Source organism: Macrobrachium nipponense, chromosome 2 (assembly GCF_015104395.2).
Source record: "Macrobrachium nipponense isolate FS-2020 chromosome 2, ASM1510439v2, whole genome shotgun sequence".
NCBI lineage: Eukaryota > Metazoa > Arthropoda > Malacostraca > Decapoda > Palaemonidae > Macrobrachium > Macrobrachium nipponense.
In genome coordinates this window covers 136066667-136088019 of record NC_087201.1, presented here as the reverse complement: position 1 = coordinate 136088019, position 21353 = coordinate 136066667, and the positions used below count along the sequence as shown (strand labels likewise).

The 21353-nt window shown below is 39.6% G+C and overlaps 1 protein-coding gene across 1 annotated transcript in view; it reads right to left on the bottom strand.

Annotated features, from left to right (window-relative positions):
- Positions 1 to 21353, bottom strand: part of LOC135221020 (lipase maturation factor 2-like) — a 77431-nt gene that overhangs the window by 12953 nt on the left and 43125 nt on the right. Inside the window, exons 7-9 of the mRNA XM_064258741.1 lie at positions 20953 to 21158; positions 5150 to 5390; positions 4286 to 4499 (exon numbers count right to left, since the gene is read on the bottom strand). Of these exons, the coding sequence (XP_064114811.1) occupies positions 4286 to 4499; positions 5150 to 5390; positions 20953 to 21158 (661 nt within the window). The remainder of the gene's footprint in view (positions 1 to 4285; positions 4500 to 5149; positions 5391 to 20952; positions 21159 to 21353) is intronic.

Here is a 21353-nt window from a genome sequence, read left to right as displayed (position 1 = left end):
TAGAGAGGACTACATTACACAAAAATTCACCCTGTGGCACTCCCGATACTTCCATCAACGAATCAACCGAAGAAAAGAAAGGAGACAAAAACACCAGAATTAACATCAGGGAGAGAGATCGAGGGAGAGGGAGCAGCCGAATCGTCCAGATGCGGTGAAGAAAACCCCTCCCAAGAGGGAAGAGTCGCAACTCTGCGATGTTCCCTCTTCCTATAAAACAACCACTGCGACTTATCCCAGGCACGACATTCTGGGTAGGGATTCATCACCATACAAAAATTAGCTCTGCACCTACTGCAAGCTGTATGCGGATCCGTAGCTGATGATGCTAAAAACCTAGGGCACGGGAACCCCTGAATGCCCAGGCACATGCATTGACGAGGCCATGAAGTCTCGAGGGAAGCTATACCAACAAATAGACACACACTCAACACACTGAGAAAAAAACAGAAGATGGGCATAAAAGACCGGCTTATACACACAGGCATTGCCAGATCTCACAGATTCCTTGCTTTACCATCTCTGATTGTTTTAACCGGTTACCAGCTGGCACTTGGAAAATATCCTGTTGTTAAGACAGAAGGTTTATTCCGCATATGAACAAACAGCAAATTTTCTTTCATTAATAGCAAACAGTTATATTTTAAATAAAATGCAATAAGTTTCCATAGATTTTTTATGGTAAGATAATGTATGGATAATAAACTATATTTATAGACTGGCATTGTACAGCCCCAGACAAATATCTTCCACCACTGGCCACTAGATGAGCAGAAAAAATTAAGACTGGACATGCAGTAGTGTGCAACTGACAGTCACTGATCCACAAGTATGCAGGGATGCTGCACATGAGAAGATCAGTAGGCAGCTGAGCACGCTCACAGATCAACAAGTGAATGCAGAAAAGTGGGTGTGGGTAGAATCAAGCTAGCCCCTGTGTGAAGCACGATTATCCCAGGCCAAGGTGTATCACTCTTCCTCTCTATTCCTGGATATTTATTAATGTATCACCATTTCCTTTTACTTGTCTCCCTGCAGGCTGATTTTCTTAGGAGCCCTCTTGGGTTTACAGTCTGTTGACCCTATCTTAGCTGAAATCAAATCCGTACAGATGACCTCCATTTCTGCCATTTCAAATTTTTAAATGATGGCAGTTTTTTTTTATCAATAGAAATAGGGGAAAAAATCTGACTTATGTAAGTTTATGCATCTTTATACTGGTCAGTAAAAAAAAAAAGTGAAACCTTTAAAATATAGTAACCTAAAACCGATAAGTACAAAATAAAAACAAAATTGAAATATATAAAACATTGTAGAGTATATAATCATTTTTAAACTTAACACTTTTTAAATAAATCATTGTACAGATGTTTGGTACCCACAGTTCCACTTTTCTGCTATATGGTGACGCTGGTTCATGAGAGTTTATTCAAACTTGTTGCATGGTCTTAGTGTCTCATTTGCTTTGAACTTGTGAATTTAATATTCTATAAGGCTAATAAGAAAGTTCCTACTGCTTGAGCTAGTCGTAGCGATACCGAGCTTCCTGCTAGGTCATTTGGAAGGTAAGGTGACAGATAATGCCATGAAAAGAGGGAAAAGTGCATGCCTCTGGCTTGACTTGAATGATGGTAACGACAGTTGCTCAAGATGAGGCATGGATTTCAGACCACATCAGTGATGAGGGTCTAGTGAGGAACACCATCATCAATATGAAAAGAGGCAAGATCTATGAAGAAATAGAATATCTTTCTCTTCTGGTTGAATGGCAGACTTGTCAGTTAATCCCTACAAGCCATTATTCAAGAGAAAGTTTTGTCTTTGTTTTAAGACCTCACGAAGAAGTTTACTAATGCCAGTACAGAATTAATCTTCTCTTCAGATTGAATGGCAGGCTTGACGGTTTATCCCCACAAGCCAGCTATTTATTCAAGATAAAGGTTTGCCTTTGTTTGACCTCCTAAAGAAGCTTATGGATAACAGTCACAAAATTCAAGGTAAGCGCAGGATGTTTTATATAGTTCAAGCAGTGACACAATCTTCATAACATCAAGACCCAAGGCAAAGGAATGTTAGCCAATGCATTAGCAGCATCTGAATTCTCTGCAATGTTGGTAAAGATTATTCAGGCAAACAGATTTCATCCTGAATATATACCATTCATTCGTAGCCAAGAAGGAGAAGGCTATGCCAGGCTTCAGGGTCACAAAAAACAATTTGATCCTTATGCTGAAAAGCAATTGTACTTGCAGCTTGTAGTTAAAGTCACTGATCAGAATCTGAAGAATATCCCCAAGGCCTCTCTGATAGTTACTGGGTGTCAAATCCCATGGCTTGGGTGACTTATCATTTTTGAGGACTGGTTCTTCAACCACTTTATGGCAGCAATGGAGAAGTACTGTAAGGACAAGGGGACTGACAAAACTTCATAAATTTCCACCCTAATACCACAGGTTGTTATCTCACTCCCAAAATCACCACTCTTAAAACTGATGTACCAGGGGATCAATTCCTGACAACAAATAATCCCCCTGAGAACAAATTCCAAGTGTGAGAATGATAAATATATTTTTATTTTACATTCCATAAAAAGGAATCAACCACCTTGATTGTGACAGGAATGATAAATGTCATCCATACCTGTTCTAATTTTTTGATTAAGTGGTTTTTACTAGTTCCTGTCTATGAGTTCCTTATAGACTTAATTCTCAAAACTCATACTGGAAATATGTTGGTGTTCCTGAATCAAAGCATCAGCTACAAAACTCTAAGGCCATTTCACATTTGATCCTATTTAAGTACGTACTTGTGTGCTTAATGTTCCAGTCTTCATTAATTTCCAGGATTATGGAAATTTCCTCCGAGTTCCATTTCGTTGATATCTTTACAGCCAGGGATTCAGAAGAAAACTGTCAATACACTGCCATTTACAGTAGGATGATGGTGGCTGCTAATAGGTCATGTGACTGGCAAGTGATAAGAAAAGTAGCTTGGATTTCAATGCTACTTGTCACTGTCCAGGCAAGTGACAAGTGACATTGGGCAAGGGGAGATTAGTCTACAGGCCCTAGTATACTTGTAGCTAGTAGACAACTTCATATAAAACACATGCACTTGTGCTTAAAAGTAAGAAGGGATGAATAAATGATTCTAAAAGGAAAATATATAAGTAACATGCACTGGTAAACAATCATTAAGGATCACCATATATGAGATTATTAGTCAATACAGACCTGTGGGTCCATAGAACATAAGCGGTAACTGATATTTCTGGGAATATCTCAGTCCTCAATATTAGGCAAATATATGCTTAATGGGTTGTGAGAAACAATTAATACTCCACATAACCAAGGGAAATTTTCAACACCTGTTTTCCCATATGAACTAATATGCTTAATAAGAGGATCAACATGAAATATCTGTTCTTGTTATTTAAAAGTATTAAGAGGAATGAAAAAATATTAGGCTAGTGCTTTGTAAAACAAACCATGTATAGTATAGTGAGAGCTTGTAATATGGATGAACAGGTAGGAGTGCAAATACACTTACATAAGGAAATAACATTGAGACTGCCTGGGGGTATAATATCTTTTGAGAATATTCAGTTACCAATGGGAACTATCGGAACCTAGTATCACTAGTTTCCTTCAGGTGAACTTAAAAAGCTTAGATTAAGGATCAACTTGCAATATTTGTTGTGTGGAAAAAAAGATACTAAGTGTCTAAGAAATGAATAGTCAGCTGGTTCTTTGGAATAACATACTTTACAACAAACTGGAATAAATCTCTGAAACAAAGTACTAATCAGAAAAAGAAGCCATTCTTTCTGAAAGGAAACTCACTCATTTATAATGACTTGTGTGACAGTAGTCTTGATGCTGGAGGCTTAAAATTGGATGTGCAGTGCAAGTGTTTAGTTTGCTGCACAAATGAACAGACACTTTAAAGTCTGTGTTAGATTTCTAGTAAAGTCTGTGTTAGATTTCTAGATCCATGGTGGACTATTATTAACTCAAAACTCACAAATCACAACTTATAGTGTCTTCTGAATGATTAAGCATTCTTACGAGCTTCTGTCATAGCTAAAATCAGGATGTCAAGAGTAAGGTTCATTCATTAACATTCAAAGTTCGACAGATTATCAACCACATGGAATATAATATACATAACCCCAAACATTGGGAACATAAATTTAAAGTAAATTACAAAATAATACCTCCATTTATAAGAATATTAATTTCTTGGATTCATAACTATCTCAAAAGAGTATAATTACATTACTTACCCTTCTGCAAAGTTAGCATAATGGTAAATATATTTAGTGGCTTTGATATATTTTGGTGGACTATCTCTCCACGGTGATGATGGATCCAGTAAAGCCACAACATCTGGCTGTCCAGACAAAAGACGGTGTGCAAGTGAAATCAACCAGGGGTTTTGATTATATGTGCCCAGTGCAGCAAACCATAACTGCCAATCAACTCTTGGCTGATGAGGAGCTGTAATAATAATAACTGTAGTACCAAGAGATATCTAAACGAATTTAAATAACGATGAATTCAGAAACACGAAACAATTACCACTGCATTCTCAAACATAACCACAAAAGTTAGTAAATATTTTGCTTTAAAATACAGTAAACCCCCTGGATTCTCATTCTCACAATTCACGGATTTCTCTATGGAACATATATACATATTATTCATGGAAAATTTGCCTATTCGCGTAGTATTTTGTCACTGAGAAATATTCATTAATTATCGTATTTTCATATTTTCATGACTAAATGCACTCTTTGTGATAAACTATTAAAATACTGAACGATAAGCATTTTTAAAGTTTTTTTTTTTTTTTTAGAACTATGAAAATAAGCAGTTCTAAGCATTTTTAGAGGAGTTGTAAGTATTCACAGATTTCAGTGATTCACGGGGGATGTGGTACCTATCACCCCTGGGAATCTGGGAGTTTACTGTATATCAGTGAAAAATTCCTGAAAAAGATAACCAAGATAAAATTGAAAGCCATAGTCAAAATCAAATGACAATATGCATCACTAGTTATTCATAGCAAATGATTTCATACAGCCCGTTCAATGACTTTATTTCTTCATTAGCATGAGCCATAGTCTGCTAGATAATAATATACTCACCCACAAAGGGTGGGAGGCGGTCCACACTGCCAGGCTTATAAGGAAATTCATATTCCCTCCAGGGTCCATCCAAGTACAAAGCTCCCTCTAAAACCACTTCTGGTCTTCCTCCAACACCTGTCATTCGTCTAAATAAGCCATATGCGGATGTTAGATGGATATCTGATGTGTACTCATACCAGTGGTGGAAAATAGGCCATACACGTTGGTTGGAAGGTCTGTCTAATACAGTGTAAGGAACCTGAGGGTAGGACAACAAAAATTTACTTATACAAAGAAAAGAATGTATTAAAAACTGAGATTTTCAATAAATGTGATACAGTAAACTCTCATTATCCGCCTGTTTGATAATCGCAAATTTGGTACAATGCGATAACAGTAAAATTAACTATAAATTTTGTAAATGCGAAAAATCGCTGAACAACGTGAGTCTGTAAATTTTGTTATTGCAAAAAATTACTCAACAGCCTGGTTCAAAACCCGAAAATTGCGCTCAAAACTTCGCGTGTACGTTGTTAAAATACCCGGTAATTCCAATAATGCTTTGCGTATTTTGTTTACGAATTATCCCACCGAATGATTAAATATTAAATTACAATCTCTTAACTTCTTTACCTCCATATCTTTATGCCATCTTCTAAATTAAATAAGTTAAAAAAAGTTCAAAAGAATGATGTAAGTATTGTTTTAACATTATACCTGTTGCATAAATGTGTACAGCCATGAACAACCGAATGAGAAATTTTTTTTTTGCTAAGTACAACCAAATCTGATAACAACATCCATTATGCTTGTATTTCAACCATTGTACGATAGTAAACAATTACTGTAGTTATGTTATAAATTATGTTATGTAGAATAGGAATGATATAATTTTATGTAATAACATTACTTGCTAGGAAATCATCAAGGCAATATACTGTTAAATTTAAACTGCAAGTTGTAGCTGAAGCTGATAAAATAATATTCGCATGGATAAAACTCCCAAACTTTGACATGAATTCAAACACAACCGTAGCTAAAACTGAGAGGAAATTATTTTAATCAAAACGATTGGGCATGATTCAAAGAGCACATTTCACTGTTGTTTACGCATCGATAAAAGATAAATAACGTAAAGCTCATTTTATGACAAAAACAAGTGGAAATAACGAACGGAATCACTGGATTTTACGCAATCTATTAAATAAAAACAATGAGACATATGAAAGTCAAATTTCGACTTGAAAACACGTATGAGGAAAAATGACTGTTTCATATAAGTAAAGTATCTAGATATTCATTTATGCTAACTAGGAGCAAGAACATCGCTGATAATTGAGTTGAATACGACAAAATAAACTCGTTTTTGCCATCAGCTGATTTCCATAACAAAACATTGACCGCTATGTTAGTATTTTCTGGGCTCAGCTCGTGTCGCTGCGCGAAATATCCTTTAATCTATTATTTCTAGGGTAAATGTACTAACACATACCAGAGAATAAATAAATAAAGAAAAAGGTCAGTACAACTGACTCGCTCACCCTCCCAGAGAGTGTCGGTATGAACACTATGGCGAGTGAGACCACTACCACGAGCCAAATGCCAATAGAATTCTCCCACTACAAAATCCCCCAAGAGGGGAGCCGACCCACAGAGTGGGCAGCACCTACTACTACTACTCCATCCCATGCTGCCGACTGCTGCGCCTCTGGTGGTCATCCTTTTCAGTTAGCGCACACGATACACACGTGCCGTTTTCTTCTCTGTGTTTTTGTGCCCTTTCTTTTGGATTTTATTACAATGGAGCGTGCAGCCATCGCAGCAGCTAAGTTAAGTACTCAGTGTTTATTGCTATTTGGTTTTTTCCGGCCCTGAGCACGTATTTGCCGTTTTTTAGGTATAAATACGATCTCTAGGTCGGAAGCATGGCAGCATGGTTCTGCCTCGTGATGGGTCCGTTCTGGGTCGCCCATACCCAGAGCATCCCCTGTCTTTGTACGCTCTATTTTATTATCCGCTTTGTTTAGGGTAAGGTCTACACGGTTTTGTCATGCATGCATGTCTTTTACCTTATGTAGGCTCTTCTATCCAGACCCTAGCCACGGCTCTTAGTATCGGCCTCGACTAGCTTTGAGTGGTAGACTTGCCTTCGGGTTAGTCGTACACTCCTGGATTTTTTCTCCTACTATTTTGTTTTCTTTCTTTCATTTTATTATTCATTTTATTATCTATGTGATATTGTTAGGTTAGTCAGGCGTCTGGCTCGCTTAGCCTAGGTTACGGCCTATTGGGCCTTTATGTTACCGCTTGTCAGCTCGGTTGCTTCCCGATAGCATCTCGCTGATCAGTTGGTTTTGTTTTAGGCTTAGTTGTTGTTCTTATCGCCCCGTGGTCACTATGTGATCACGAGGCAGCCAGACGCCTGTCCAGTCACCTTTCCCCCCTCCCGCTCTTCCATAGAGTCGGGGGGGGTGGCTAGGCCTGCCCATGCTCGCTCCGCATACCCGAGCCTGCCTCCCTCTCTCCCCCCAGGCGGAGGGGGTAGAGGGACGGGACAGACCCAGACTGGACTCGACCTCTCCGGCTCTCGGTCCGGTCGGATGGTAAGGTGGGGGGGGACTGGCCTTTCCCCCTCTCCATTACTACTTCGTCGCTCCGTTACTAGCCCGAGTCTGTATGCCCCCGCTCTTTCCCACCTTACTAGGGCTCCTTTACCACCGGAGGCCTGGCATCTAGCGGAAAGGTACTAAGTCTACCCCACGGGGTGGACCGGAGCATACAGTCGGTCCCTTCTAACCTCTCCGTTTCACTGAGTTATCACTCCGCCTCGCACTGGACTTAGTCCGGTACGTTCGAGCTTTTAGGTTTAAGATGTTCAGTTTATTTTAAGTACCTTAAACCATTCCCCCTCCCTTCTTTTTTACCGGATACCTCCGGGGTTTATAGCCTATTCAGGCTAGTAAGGGAGGGGCTATGCCCGAATTTTTCCGAGCTCCGGCATGCAACGGAGTTCTTCTGTCCTTTAGCCTGTAAGTGATATTCTTTAAGATACTCATGTGTCTTTCCACTTACAGACCACCAACTGTGAGCATCCGGGATGCGCCGCCACACTTCAGGACCCGTGTGGACACGAAGTTTGCGGTCCCATGCTCCATGCGCGACTCCGCACGGGGACATCCAGGTCTGGTACCATGAGACGTGTACCATATGTTACGATCTGGTGAGCCAGCTGTTAGGCGGGGTAAGTATTCCATCTCCGGTAGCTGGTCCGCATCTGTTTTAGTGCTTAAGTTTGCATTAATCACTCTAACTTAAGGAAAATTCAAGGGGCCTTATAGCCCCTATAAGTTAAGTTATGCTTTAAGTTACCTTTAGTTTTAAGTTATTCTTAAATCTAATCGATACCCTCTCTTCCAGGCGCCGGCAGTGAGGGATACCGCACTGGCAACCCTGCGGGCCTGGGTCGGCGGTTTCGGGAAGAACGCCGCCAAGGGTATGCCCTACATCCTGGAGAAAAGGTTGGCGGTACTAATCTTCCCCGGAGGCAAGGCGACAGGATACGTCAACCCAGTAGAGGCGGCCCCGACTATCGCCTTCATCCAGCAACAGCTGGCTGCCTCATTGACTGACCAAGGCCAGGACATCTCCTCGGAAGTCGCGACGTTGGATATTAATGTAGAACCTATGGTAGGTGTAGACGACCTGTTGGTCGAGGTAGGTAAGGTGGACACCCAGGGTACCCTTGGGCGTAACTGTTTCTTCTACTCCTGCAACCTCTCCATCCTTCCAAGGCTTTACGGGTGATGAATTGTATACTCCTCCTGACGCTTCGGTTAGACCCAAGGTCAAGGGTCAAGCAGTGAAATCCTTGACAAAGACGTCGTCGTCGTCTAAGAAGACGGCTTCGGCGTCATCCTCCTCTCGTAAGTCTCCGGCTAGGAATCCCGGAGCAGACAGATCTAAAGCTTCTGGGTCCGGCTCTAAGTCCTCGAGGAGTAAATCCTCCAGAGAGAGATCTCACACTCCGGCAGAGTCGTCAGTTCCGCTACCCTTGGTTCCAATTCAGAGCCACCCCTCCACCTCCGCAGCAGCTCCGGCTTTGGACTCCAATGCTGGCCTGTTGCAACAGGTGGGCGACCTGGTTGGGTCTTTAAAGAGTAGCATGGAACAAATGATCTCTCGGTTGTCGGATAGGATTACTTCTCAAGACTCCATTATAGCCGGACTGAGCCAAGCTCCTCTAGCCTCTCCTCCACCTTTCAATGCAGGTGGAGCCCAGCTTCCCCCGTATGACTCTCTACCTCCGTTCTCGATGAACAACCCGTGGAGAGTAGCGTCATACGCCCCCTTCCAAGACGGACTCATTTCTATACCGGAATTTGGAACTCGAAGGATAGAGGACTTCGAGTTCTACCCGGAAGACCTTCAGCCTCCGTTCATCGGCTACGCAAGGCTCACCGCCTCAGCCATGATTCGAGATGATAGGGTACCAAAGGAGACAGTCCTCTATTCACGTGACCAGGCTCAGAGAGAATGGCTCAGGTGTTTAGAGGACATGGATTGTTCTAATACGAAAATCCAACCTTTCAAGAGTCCCTTTACGATCTTCACGATGGATGAGAGTACCCCGCTCGCTTTCCTGACAAAGATCGCGACGTCTACCATTCCAGCGGCCCAGAAGGGGGACCCCATGCCTCAACTGAAGGAAGCAGATCCTACATCTCCGTTACTTCCTTCAGCCGGAGAATTATGGGAAGACTTACCGAACACCTTCTCAGCTGGCAAACTCAAACCGGACTGTGCTATGGAGCAGTTTGGTGAAAAGCTACCCAGGCTTCCAGATAGCCTTATTCAGGCTGAATTTGACGCTAAATCGCGATTAGCCAGATCGATTAATTCTATGGCTATGACCGAGGTGGCCACCATAGCCTATGGTTCAGAGCCGCTTTTTCAAACTTATGACCAAATCCCTGACTCAAACGGTACAGTCAGATATGTTTGAGTTTGCCACTGCTAGGACGAATTGTAGGAAGCATGTCCTACAAGAAGCAACCATTCGGCACGAGCCGAATAGGTTACTCTCGTCGAGCATCTGGGGAGCAGATCTCTTCCCAGAAGCAATGGTGAAGGAAGTCCAGTCAGAGGCGACGAGGTTGAACCAGAGCCTTAAGGACCGTTGGGGCCTTACGGCTAAGAGGAGGCAAGATCTTGCAGCTAGAGGTAAAGGGCAAAGGAAACCCAGGCGTTTCCAGCCCTACCAGAAAAAGCAGCCACGCTTTTCTCAGCAAGTTCCGGCGGTTCCCTTAGTTGCAAACAGCCCAGCCTTCCACTTCAAAGGCTCAATCACAGCCAATTTACGTGATCTCCCTCAGCCTCAGCCCTCCACCTCTTACGCCATCTCTCCAGCTTACAATCAAGCCTTCGAGAGTCAATCTTCACAGAAGTATGACCGCTCGGTAAGGGAGGCAGAGGTAAGCGTTCCTTTCGTGGGAGAGGATCGGGAGGGCCCTTTAATAGGGGAAAACACTTCAGAGGAGGCCGAGGAGGTTACCAGAACCAATGAAGAACTTCAGGTAGGAGGGAGGCTGTTTCACTTTCGCCACCGGTGGAACTTCAGCAAGTGGGCTCAGAGCATTGTGTCAAAAGGCCTGGGTTGGAGCTGGTTAACAAACCCACCTCCATCCAGGCCTTTCCGTCAACTTCCTTCCAAAGAACTGACGGAGTATGCGGAGGATCTCCTTCAGAAAGGAGCTATAGCGAGAGTCAAAAGATTAAAATTTCAAGGTCGCTTGTTCAGCGTGCCAAAGAAAGGCTCACAAAAAAGAAGAGTAATCTTAGACTTGTCCCGCTTAAACTTAGCCATTCGCTGCGACAAGTTCAAGATGCTCACGATCGATCTCGCAGGTGCGGACCTTACTTCCCCGTGGGGCCGTCACCACCTCTATCGATCTTACAGACGCTTACTATCATATCCCTATTGCAAGACACTTCCGTCCTTATCTAGGCTTCAAGATAGGAGACCAGACATTCTCCTTCAAGGTAGTTCCTTTCGGGCTCAACGTAGCACCCAGAGTGTTTACGAAGCTGGCGGAAGTAGTTGTTCAACAACTCAGATCGCAAGGGGTTATGGTAGTAGCGTATCTCGATCGATTGGTTGATCTGGGCTTCAACAGTCGAGGAATGCAACAAAGCAACACTGAAAGTGATTCAGTTCCTGGAATATCTAGGCTTCAAGATAAACAGGACCAAATCAAGACTCACTCCAGAGTCAAACTTTCAGTGGCTAGGCATTCAATGGAATCTATCCTCCCATACTCTGTCGATTCCATCGTCCAAGAGGAAGGAAATAGCGAAGTCAGTCAAGCAATTTCTGAGTCACAAACTGGCTTCAAGAAGATCTCAGGAAAGGATCCTGGGTTCTCTCCAGTTTGCATCAGTGACGAACATCCTAATGAAAGCCAAACTGAAAGACCTAACCAGAATCTGGCCCTCACGAGCATATCAGGTCCAGGGACAAATTGTCCTCAGTCCCTCTGATTCTAAAGAATCGACTTCGGCCGTGGGCGAAAGTCAAGAACCTATCGGTGTCAGTGCCCCTTCAGTTTCCTCCTCCAGGGATCACTATCCACACAGACGCTTCATTAAGCGGTTGGGGAGGATATTCCCAGTTCAAAAAGGTTCAGGGAACGTGGTCACCTCAGTTCCGTCAGTTCCATATAAACGTACTGGAGGCAATGGCACTGTTCTTGACTCTAAAAAGGTTACGACCGCCAAAGTACTCCCACATAAAACTAGTCCTGGACAGCGCAGTGGTAGTACATTGTATAAACAGAGGAGGCTCCAAGTCACGTCATCTAAATCATGTCATGGTAGCCATATTCTCCCTGGCGGACAAGTTCAGTTGGCATCTCTCCACCCATATAGCTGGAGTGAGAAACGTCATAGCAGATGCTCTATCCCGACCAGTACCTCTAGAGTCGGAATGGTCACTGGACAACAGTTCGTTCCAATGGATTCTTCAGAGAGTTCCAGGTCTACAGGTAGATCTCTTCGCATCTCAAGCGAACCACAAACTCCCGTGTTATGTGGCCCCCAACCTGGACCCTCTGGCCTATGCCACGGACGCCCTGGCTCTAGATTGGAACAACTGGGAGAAGATTTATGTCTTTCCTCCGGTGAATCTTCTCATGAAAGTGTTAAACAAACTCAGGACATTCAAGGGTCAAGTGGCTCTAGTAGCCCCAGACTGGCCGAAGAGCAATTGGTACCCTCTCATCCTGGAACTGGGTCTCCGCCCTCTTCGGATCCCCAATCCCAAGCTCTCCCAGTCAGTACAAACGAAGACTGTGTTCGCTCCTCAGGGATTCTCAAAACCCTAACTTTATGGATTTCATGAAGTTTGCAGCGAAAAGGGATGCGAATATTGACCCTCAGAATATTCTCTTCTTGGAATCAGATAAGAGAGATTCAACTTTGAGACAGTACGATGCTGCTGTCAAAAAAGTTACAACCTTCCTGAAAGAATCAGATATTAAGATCATGACATCAATTCAGCTATATCCTTTTTCAGATCCTTATTTGAAAAAGGCTTAGCAGCTAGCACAATTACGACAAACAAGTCAGCCTTGAAAAAGATTTTTCAATTTGGGTTCAACATAGACTTAACAGATTCCTACTTCTCGTCTATTCCCAAGGCCTGTGCTAGACTTAGACCTTCTGTAAGGCCTACGTCAGTATCTTGGTTCTTAAACGATGTTCTAAAACTGGCTTCAGAAACCAATAATGACACATGCTCATTTATAATGCTTTTAAGAAAAACCTTATTTTTATTAAGCTTGGCCTCAGGAGCTAGAATTTCAGAACTGTCGGCTTTATCCAGAGATCCGGATCATATTCAGTTCCTTCCCACAGGGGAAGTACTACTTTCACCGGAACGTAGCTTTTTAGCTAAGAATGAAGATCCTTTGATGAGGTGGGAACCATGGAAGGTACTACCCCTTCCACAAGATATATCTCTTTGCCCAGTTTCAACTTTACGAGCCTTTCTATCTAGGACCTCCTCATCCTCATCGGGTCCTCTCTTTAGGAGAGAACAAGGTGGTACTTTATCTATTAAAGGCATCAGACAACAAATCCTGTACTTCATTAAACAAGCCAATCCTGACTCTTTTCCAAAAGCACATGATGTCAGGGCAGTAGCCACCTCAATTAACTATTTCCAACATATGAACTTCGATGAGTTGAAAAAGTATACTGGATGGAAATCACCGACAGTGTTCAAACGTCATTACTTAAAGTCTTTGGAAGCCCTGAAATTTTCAGCAGTTGCAGCGGGTAACATAGTTTTCCCCTGACGCTGAACTAATCCTTAGTAGAAGATTCAGTCCTCCTTTCTACCTGCCTCACCCAACAGTCGTCTATACCTGCCTTGTTCATTTACGATCACCTTGTGTCTTAGCTGCTTTGATGATGTTATAGTGGGTGTCCCTTATTTTTTTGCTAGGGACACTCACATTTGTGATGATTACTGATCTCGTGGATGTCATCTCCTTATTTTTATGCTAGGAGATACATCTTATTATAATGGTTACGGGTTTTGTATATTAAGTCATATACATTCTTTTATATTTTATTATTGTTGAGTTTGTTTTATTCAACTTTTATATTAATTGCTTTAGATTGTTTTGATACATAAGCTTTACACAGATACCATTGTTGTACATATATGATATTTCTCCTGTATATATGTATATTACCTTAAGTTAAGAAATATTATTAGCATTAAGTATAATTAAGTAATATTTCTATTTGTATCACTGTGTATATGTATCTTTATTAGCAATTATATTGATTTATTTTTATTTTATCTTTTATTTGAGACCCTTTGTATTTTGTTAAATTTCTTTACAATCTTGTGCTATTTCTCTGGTACGATTTCGCGCAGCGACACGAGCTGAGCCCAGAAAAGGGATTTTGACGTAAGGAAAAATCTATTTCTGGGCGATTGGCTCGTGTCGCCAGCGAAATCCCGCCCTACCCATCCCATCGCCAAGATTGTCTGCTAACTTCAGGATGGCCACCAGAGGCGCAGCAGTCGGCAGCATGGGATGGAGTAGTAGTAGTAGGTGCTGCCCACTCTGTGGGTTGGCTCCCCTCTTGGGGGATTTTGTAGTGGGAGAATTCTATTGGCATTTGGCTCGTGGTAGTGGTCTCACTCGCCATAGTGTTCATACCGACACTCTCTGGAGGAGTGAGCGAGTCAGTTGTACTGACCTTTTTCTTTATTTATTTATTTCTCTGGTATGTGTTAGTACATTTACCCTAGAAATAATAGATTAAAGGATATTATTCGGGCTTGGCCGACACGAGCCAATACGTACCCAGGAAATAGATTTTTCCTTACGTCAAAATCCCTTTTATATACGATAATATGAGGATACAGACAATATTACTGGATAAAGTAATGTATAACTTTAAAAAAACTTCATGGAAAAGATGCATATTTATTATGTTATATGTAGCTGCCACCAAGCCTGACCGTGCAATTATGCTGAAGTCGAACCGAATCTGATTCTTTTTTCTTGTTCAATTTCTTCTTTTACTGAATTATTATGCGATCTGATTCTCGTTTCGTGCTCAATTTCTTTTTGTACTGAATTATCATATGTCAGAATGGATTGAACCTCCAGAATTAGCCAATAATAATTGAGTAAACTGTAGGCTAGGCTACTGTATATGCATTTGATTATCATAGTGTACGCAAAGCTAAGTCTTGTTAACCCTCTTACGCCGATTGGACGTATTAAACGTCGAGTCAAAATGTCTCCCGTATGCCGATTGGACGTATCATATGTCGGCTCAAAAAAGTTTTTTTAAAAATTCACGGAAAAATACTTATAGGCCTACCAGCCGAAAACTTTTGAATCACGCACCTTGGGGGATGCTGGGAGTTCACGGATCAAGGCGTTGTTTTGTTTACAATCGCTACGCAGGCGCGCAAGCGCGAATTTCTTTCTTATCGCACTAAAAAGTATCAGTGACACATCTCAAAAATTATTTCGTCACTTTGACATAATTTTTGCACCATTTTAAATTATCCTTTACATGAAGTATTATATATGAAAATGTGCGCAATTTCATGTAAAATACAACAAAAAAAAAATACTCATGATTGTAGCTTTTATCAGTTTTGAAATATTTTCATATCAATAACGATAGATGCAAAAATTTCAACCTTCGGTCAACTTTGACTCTACCGAAATGGTCGGGAAACGCAATTGTAAGCTAAAATTCTTATATTATAGTAATATTCAATCATTTGCCTTCATTTTGCAACAAATTGGACGTCTCTAGCACAATATTTCGATTTATGGTGAATTTATGATAAAATTTTTCCTTACGTTCATGCGATAACTCTTCCGATAAATTTTTTCGTGCGATTGTCCTGATGTTTGCACCCTTTTAAATTTGCCGTTACATAAAGTTTTATGTATGGAAATGTGCGCAATTTCATGCACAATACAACAAAAAACAACCCATGGTTGTAGCTTTTATCAGTTTCGAAATATTTTCATATAAATAACGTTAAGTGCAAAAATTTCAACTTTCGGTCAACTTTGACTCTACCGAAATGTTCGAAAAACGCAATTGTAAGCTAAAACTCTTATATTCTAGTAATATTCAATCATTTACCTTCATTTTGCAACGACTTGGAAGTCTCTAGCACAATATTTCGATTTATAGTGAATTTATGAAAAAAAAAAAAAAAAAAAAAAATTTTCCTTATGTCCGCGCCGTAACTCTTCCGAAAAAATCAGAATTTTTTTTGTGCAATTGTCGAAATGTTCGCACCATTTGAAATTAGCTGTTACATAAAGTTTTATATATGAAAATGTGCGCAATTTCATGTAGAATACAACTAAAAATGATTGGAGGTTGTAGCTTTTCTCTTTTTTTGAAATATTTGCATATAAATCACGATAAATAGAAAAAAAATCACGTTCGGTCAAATTTGACTCTACCGAAATAGTTGAAAAACGCAATTGTAAGCTAAAACTCTTACGGCCTAGTAATATTCCGTCATTTTTCTTCATTTTGAAACAAATTTGAAGTCTCTAGAACAATATTGTGATTTATGGTGAATTTTTGAAAAATATATTTACCTTCACTCCGCGCGCCGATTCGCGGCCGCAAGTCTCTGAAATACGTACATCGCATTATCCTAATATTTGCTCCTTTTCATATTAGCCGTTTTATAGAGTTTCATATATCAAAATGTGTGCAAATTCATGAAGAATACAATAAAAAATAAGTGAAGGTTGTAGCGTTTTCCATCTCCGAAATATGTGCATATAAAAATATATATATATAAAAATTTCGACATTCGGTCAAATTTAACTCGTCCAAAATGGTCGAAATCTGCAATTCTAATCTAAAACTCTTACAGTATCGTAATATTAAATCATTTGTCTTAATTTTGAAACAAATTGGAAGTCTCTAGAACAATATTTAGAATTACGGTGAATTTTGAACAATAACATTTTTTTTTACGTCCGCGCGTTACGAATTCGTACATCATTTTGTGATAATATTTTTCCGGTGTTGCACTTATTGTTTTACTATGTATTATATATCAAAATGATTGAAATTTAGTGTACAATACAACGAAAAAAAAGTAACTCGTTAGCTTTGACCGTTTTTTGCACAGTGTGATTTGAATACAATTATCTATGAATTTTTGTTTTTTTGCTACCATATCTCGCATTATTTACATATGATAATGATATTATTTTTCATTTCTGATGATTGCATACTAAACTTCAGGCAATGACAAAAAAATGAGCCAAAAATGAACTCTTAATCTTCAAAACTAAGCGCGCTGTGATTTTTTGAAAAAATTATTTTTTCCGCTTCCGCGCTCACTCCAAACCGGCGCCGGCATACAGGAGAGGTTTTGATTTTTAGGGCTTCGGCGTAAGAGGGTTAATTTTATTAAATTTCTCTTTGTACTGAATTATCATTAGTCAATATATGTACACTGAACTGAGAGAATTAACTGATATCAATAATTACCATACCACATATGCAAAGAGTAACTTTATTGTGTAATGTAGGCTAGGTACTATATATATATATGTGAAGATGGTACTAATTACCCTAGTGAAGGCGAGGCTATATTCGAGATATGATTTTTTCAACAAACGATGGGTTTTTTGAGACCTAACCCCATCTTAAGTAGGAGAATACCTGTGTATATTTCAAGTTCAGTACAGTGCATTTAGGTAATGTATAAGTAAAACTTTGGCGTTAGGTCTATATTACATTGGTTTACCATTACTTCTTATGAGAAATATGTGTTTCATAACCGCAATTTTGGTATCCACGACAATTTTTGGAAACTAATTAGGCGTGGATAACGAGAGTTGACTGTATAACCAAATTCAATATTCACATATTTTCAACGAAAGAAAAAATGAATTCGGTAAAAGTATGTATTAATAACAATGAATAAGAAACTAGGCTACTAAGTCTACAGAGAAAATTATAAAGCACAACAGTCAACTGTACACGCAACAAACATTCTCGAGTACTGATAAAGCAATAAAGGTCCAACCATCTCTCTGAAATGCTTGGTGGTGAAACATCTGTTTGGCTGTGTTTAGTATGATATTTCTTAACATGATAATACAAAACAGTTTTGTTTTATTCACACAAGCTATTCCTTAATGCCTTGGTCCTCCTCCTAATTTATGATTAGGAGTGTTTTTTCTTTCTGGACTGAAGCCTCATTCTTAAGAGCAGTAGGTAAGACACACGACTGTTATCTTTTCAATGATTTCATGGGAAGAATATTAAGGATGTTAATGTACTGGTTTGTGGCAAATCCCTCCAGGCCAGCCACACTTGTTTCTGCCTTAAACTTTTCATCTATTCCATTTCATAATTTTATGTTACTCCAATTTTCACCATTCATTTAAGAACAAATTCTTTAGGTGAGCCTAGTGATAATTTACAGATAAGTCAGTAGTCTTGTTACTACAACATAAGAATGACCCGTATTGAGAACATTTGCAATTACTAACTAGTCCTGTAGGCTATTTAAAAAAAAATGGTATTTTTTAACTTGAATTCTTACTCTATGAATAAAATGCTGAAATAGAGACAAAAGTATCTGGAAAAAAAAAAAAAAAACAGACAAAGGGAATGATTTCAAACCATAACTGAGCCTGCCAACTATCCTTACTCTAAATATCAGCCATATTTATGTTTGCAAAATAATGTTCAGGTGAATGACAAATTCCATTTCTGAAACACTGCCCCCATTTCCAGAAAGACTACTACAGGCAGGCCCCGGGTTACGACGGGGGTTCCGTTCTTAAGACGCGTTGTAACCCGAAAATCGTCGTAAGCCAGAACGACGTTCTTGAAAACATGTCCACAGGGAAAATTTCACTAATTTGCAATTTTTCTTAGGGCCGTATCTCTAAAATTATCACTAATTTACTTTTTTCATGTGCAACACTATGTATTCACAAATTACTGTATATTTTCATTAAAATACAAGAGAGAGAGAGAGAGAGAGAGAGAGAGAGAGAGAGAGAGAGAGAGAGAGAGAGAGAGAGAGAGAAATAACTCCTTACGGTTTCAATAGATTGAAATGAACGTCTGTAAGGCAACTTTTTCCCCACCGCCCCCCCATAAATACATATATTTCTCCAGAGAAGAGAGAAAGAGAGGGCTGTGCAATTATGTTTGTCTTTCTATCAATTCTTTTGCTGAGAGCGAGAGAGATAAAAGGAAGAAATAGAAACACCAAATGTATGACAAGTATCTTGTGAGAAGAGAGAGAGAGAGAGAGACGAGAGAGAGAGAGAGACGATGAAGAGAGAGAGAGAGTGAGAGAGAGAGAGTTGTACTTACAGTATTTAAAAGAGAGAAATGGAATGATTATTGTATTTAAAATACTCAGATATGAATTTTGTACTTACAGTTAATAGTATTATTATAGGAAAATATTAATGATAAACTTGATTGCAGGTCCACAATAATATCGCATGTGAAGTATATAAAGTGTTTAATGATAAGAGCTTTCGAACCCTGCACCAGGTTCATCCTCAGCAAAGTGCTTTACTGAGGATGAACCTGGTGCAGGGTTCGAAAGCTCTTATCATTAAACACTTTATATACTTCACATGCGATATTATTGTGGACCTGCAATCATTGTTATCATTTCGACATGAAAATTGTGCCCACAATGATAAACTTATTACATACATGTCCATGAAAATGATCTCATCTCAGTAAGAGAGAGAGAGAGAGAGAGAGAGAGAGAGAGAGAGAGAGAGAGAGAGAGAGAGAGAGAGAGAGAGAGATTACATAAAACCATTAAATTCGTTGACCATTGTATGGCATTGTTAAGCTCCGAGTGTCACTGGAGTTGAGGTAGGGAAATTGATACAGAAAAAGACAAAGGGAAGAATTTTCTTTTGAAATTAGTTATCATATTATTACTACTTCTATTATTATTATTATTATTATTATTTGAAAATATAATAAACACGTGCATCTACCATAAAAATTCTCTCATCTCAGTAAGAAAGAGGAATTATCCTTACAAGTGAAATAAAGGTAAAGGTAATTTTCATCTCTTTAAAATACGACCATTGTGAATTTTGTAATTAAAGTTTTATTATTATTATTATTAAATAACTGAAATTATCAATAAACATTTTACATACTAGTACCATAAAAATTCTTTAATCTCGGTAAAAGAGAGAGAGAGTGTTTCTCTCTCTCTGTTCTCTCAAAAAATACTTATAACGCTTCCAGCAAAAGAAAGGGAGGGAGTTACCACTATGACACATTATTATCTTGTGTGGCTAGAGAGAGAGAGAGAGAGAGAGAGAGCGAGAGAGAGAGAGAGAGAGAAGGAGAGAGAGAGGAGAGAGAGAGAGAGTTAACCTTAATTAAAAGTGACATGGATAGATTAGTACGTATTGTTTTTCTTAAAATACTATCACATATGAATTTTGTAATTACAGTTATTATTATTATTTGAAAGTATTAAAAACAAATAGTACAAGTACATAAAAAATCTCGAGTCTCAGTAAATGAGAGAGAGAGAGAGAGAGAGAGAGAGAGAGAGAGAGAGAGAGAGAGAGAGAGAGAGAGAGAGAGAGAGAGAGAGAGAGGAGGGGGGGAAAAATTTCAGGACCACGTGATTGCAACACTGCAGCTCTTCCCCCTCCTGGCTGTTACAGAACTTGATATATCTGACAGTTTTAGTACCTGGATCTCGAGGAAAGGTTACTGAGAGAAGACTGGGATTTCCTTCATTCTTCCATAATTTTTTTAATATAAGCTAAAATCTTACTAATTCACTATGGTATTTTCTTTAATGAATTGATATTATTGCTGTATAAATTAATATTAATATTTGAAAATAGTAAATCATTTATTTATCATACAAAAAAACATACATCTTTGTAGTAGAGAGAGAGAGAGAGAGAGAGAGAGAGAGAGAGAGAGAGAGAGAGAAACTGTGCTAAACTATAAAGGATTCTTATCATAGTATGAATTTTTTAAAAGCATCGTAAACTTGGAGCGTCGGAAGCGTCAGCGTCGTAACCTCGGAACAAGCGTCGTAACCCAGGGCGGATTTTTCAATTAAAATTTAAGAAAAAGCGTCGTAACCTCGGAACGTCGTAAGCCGGACCCGTCGTAACCCGGGGACCGCCTTACAGTCAAAATAAGATTACCGTGTAATATAATGCACAAAACAAAGTAATAAATGAGCAAAAACAATTGTGAGAAATACTAACCAAGCTTATTCCAAATAAGCTGATAGCCATAGCAGAGTAAACAAATGTTGTAGTGAAGACGCCAAATTTATCCAAGCAACCACGAACTTCAAACAGGGCTGAGGTAAGTGCCTCTGCTACAGTTATCAGCAGTGAAAATGCACCAATTGCAATACTTAAAGGAACAGCTCGTGACATCCATGCATCAAAATCACCTCTGCTGAAAGCTGTCAAAAGAAAATGTCTAATTAACATCAAAACTTATCCTTATACAGTAAAATGGGTAACAAAACCAGTATACAGTATACTGTACTTTATTTGCGGCCACAGATATATTTTTCTTCTAATTAAGGGGCGTGCCGATGCCATAAGGCCCCATTCTAAAGGAAGTGCTTATAACTTCCTTATGATTGAAGGGATTT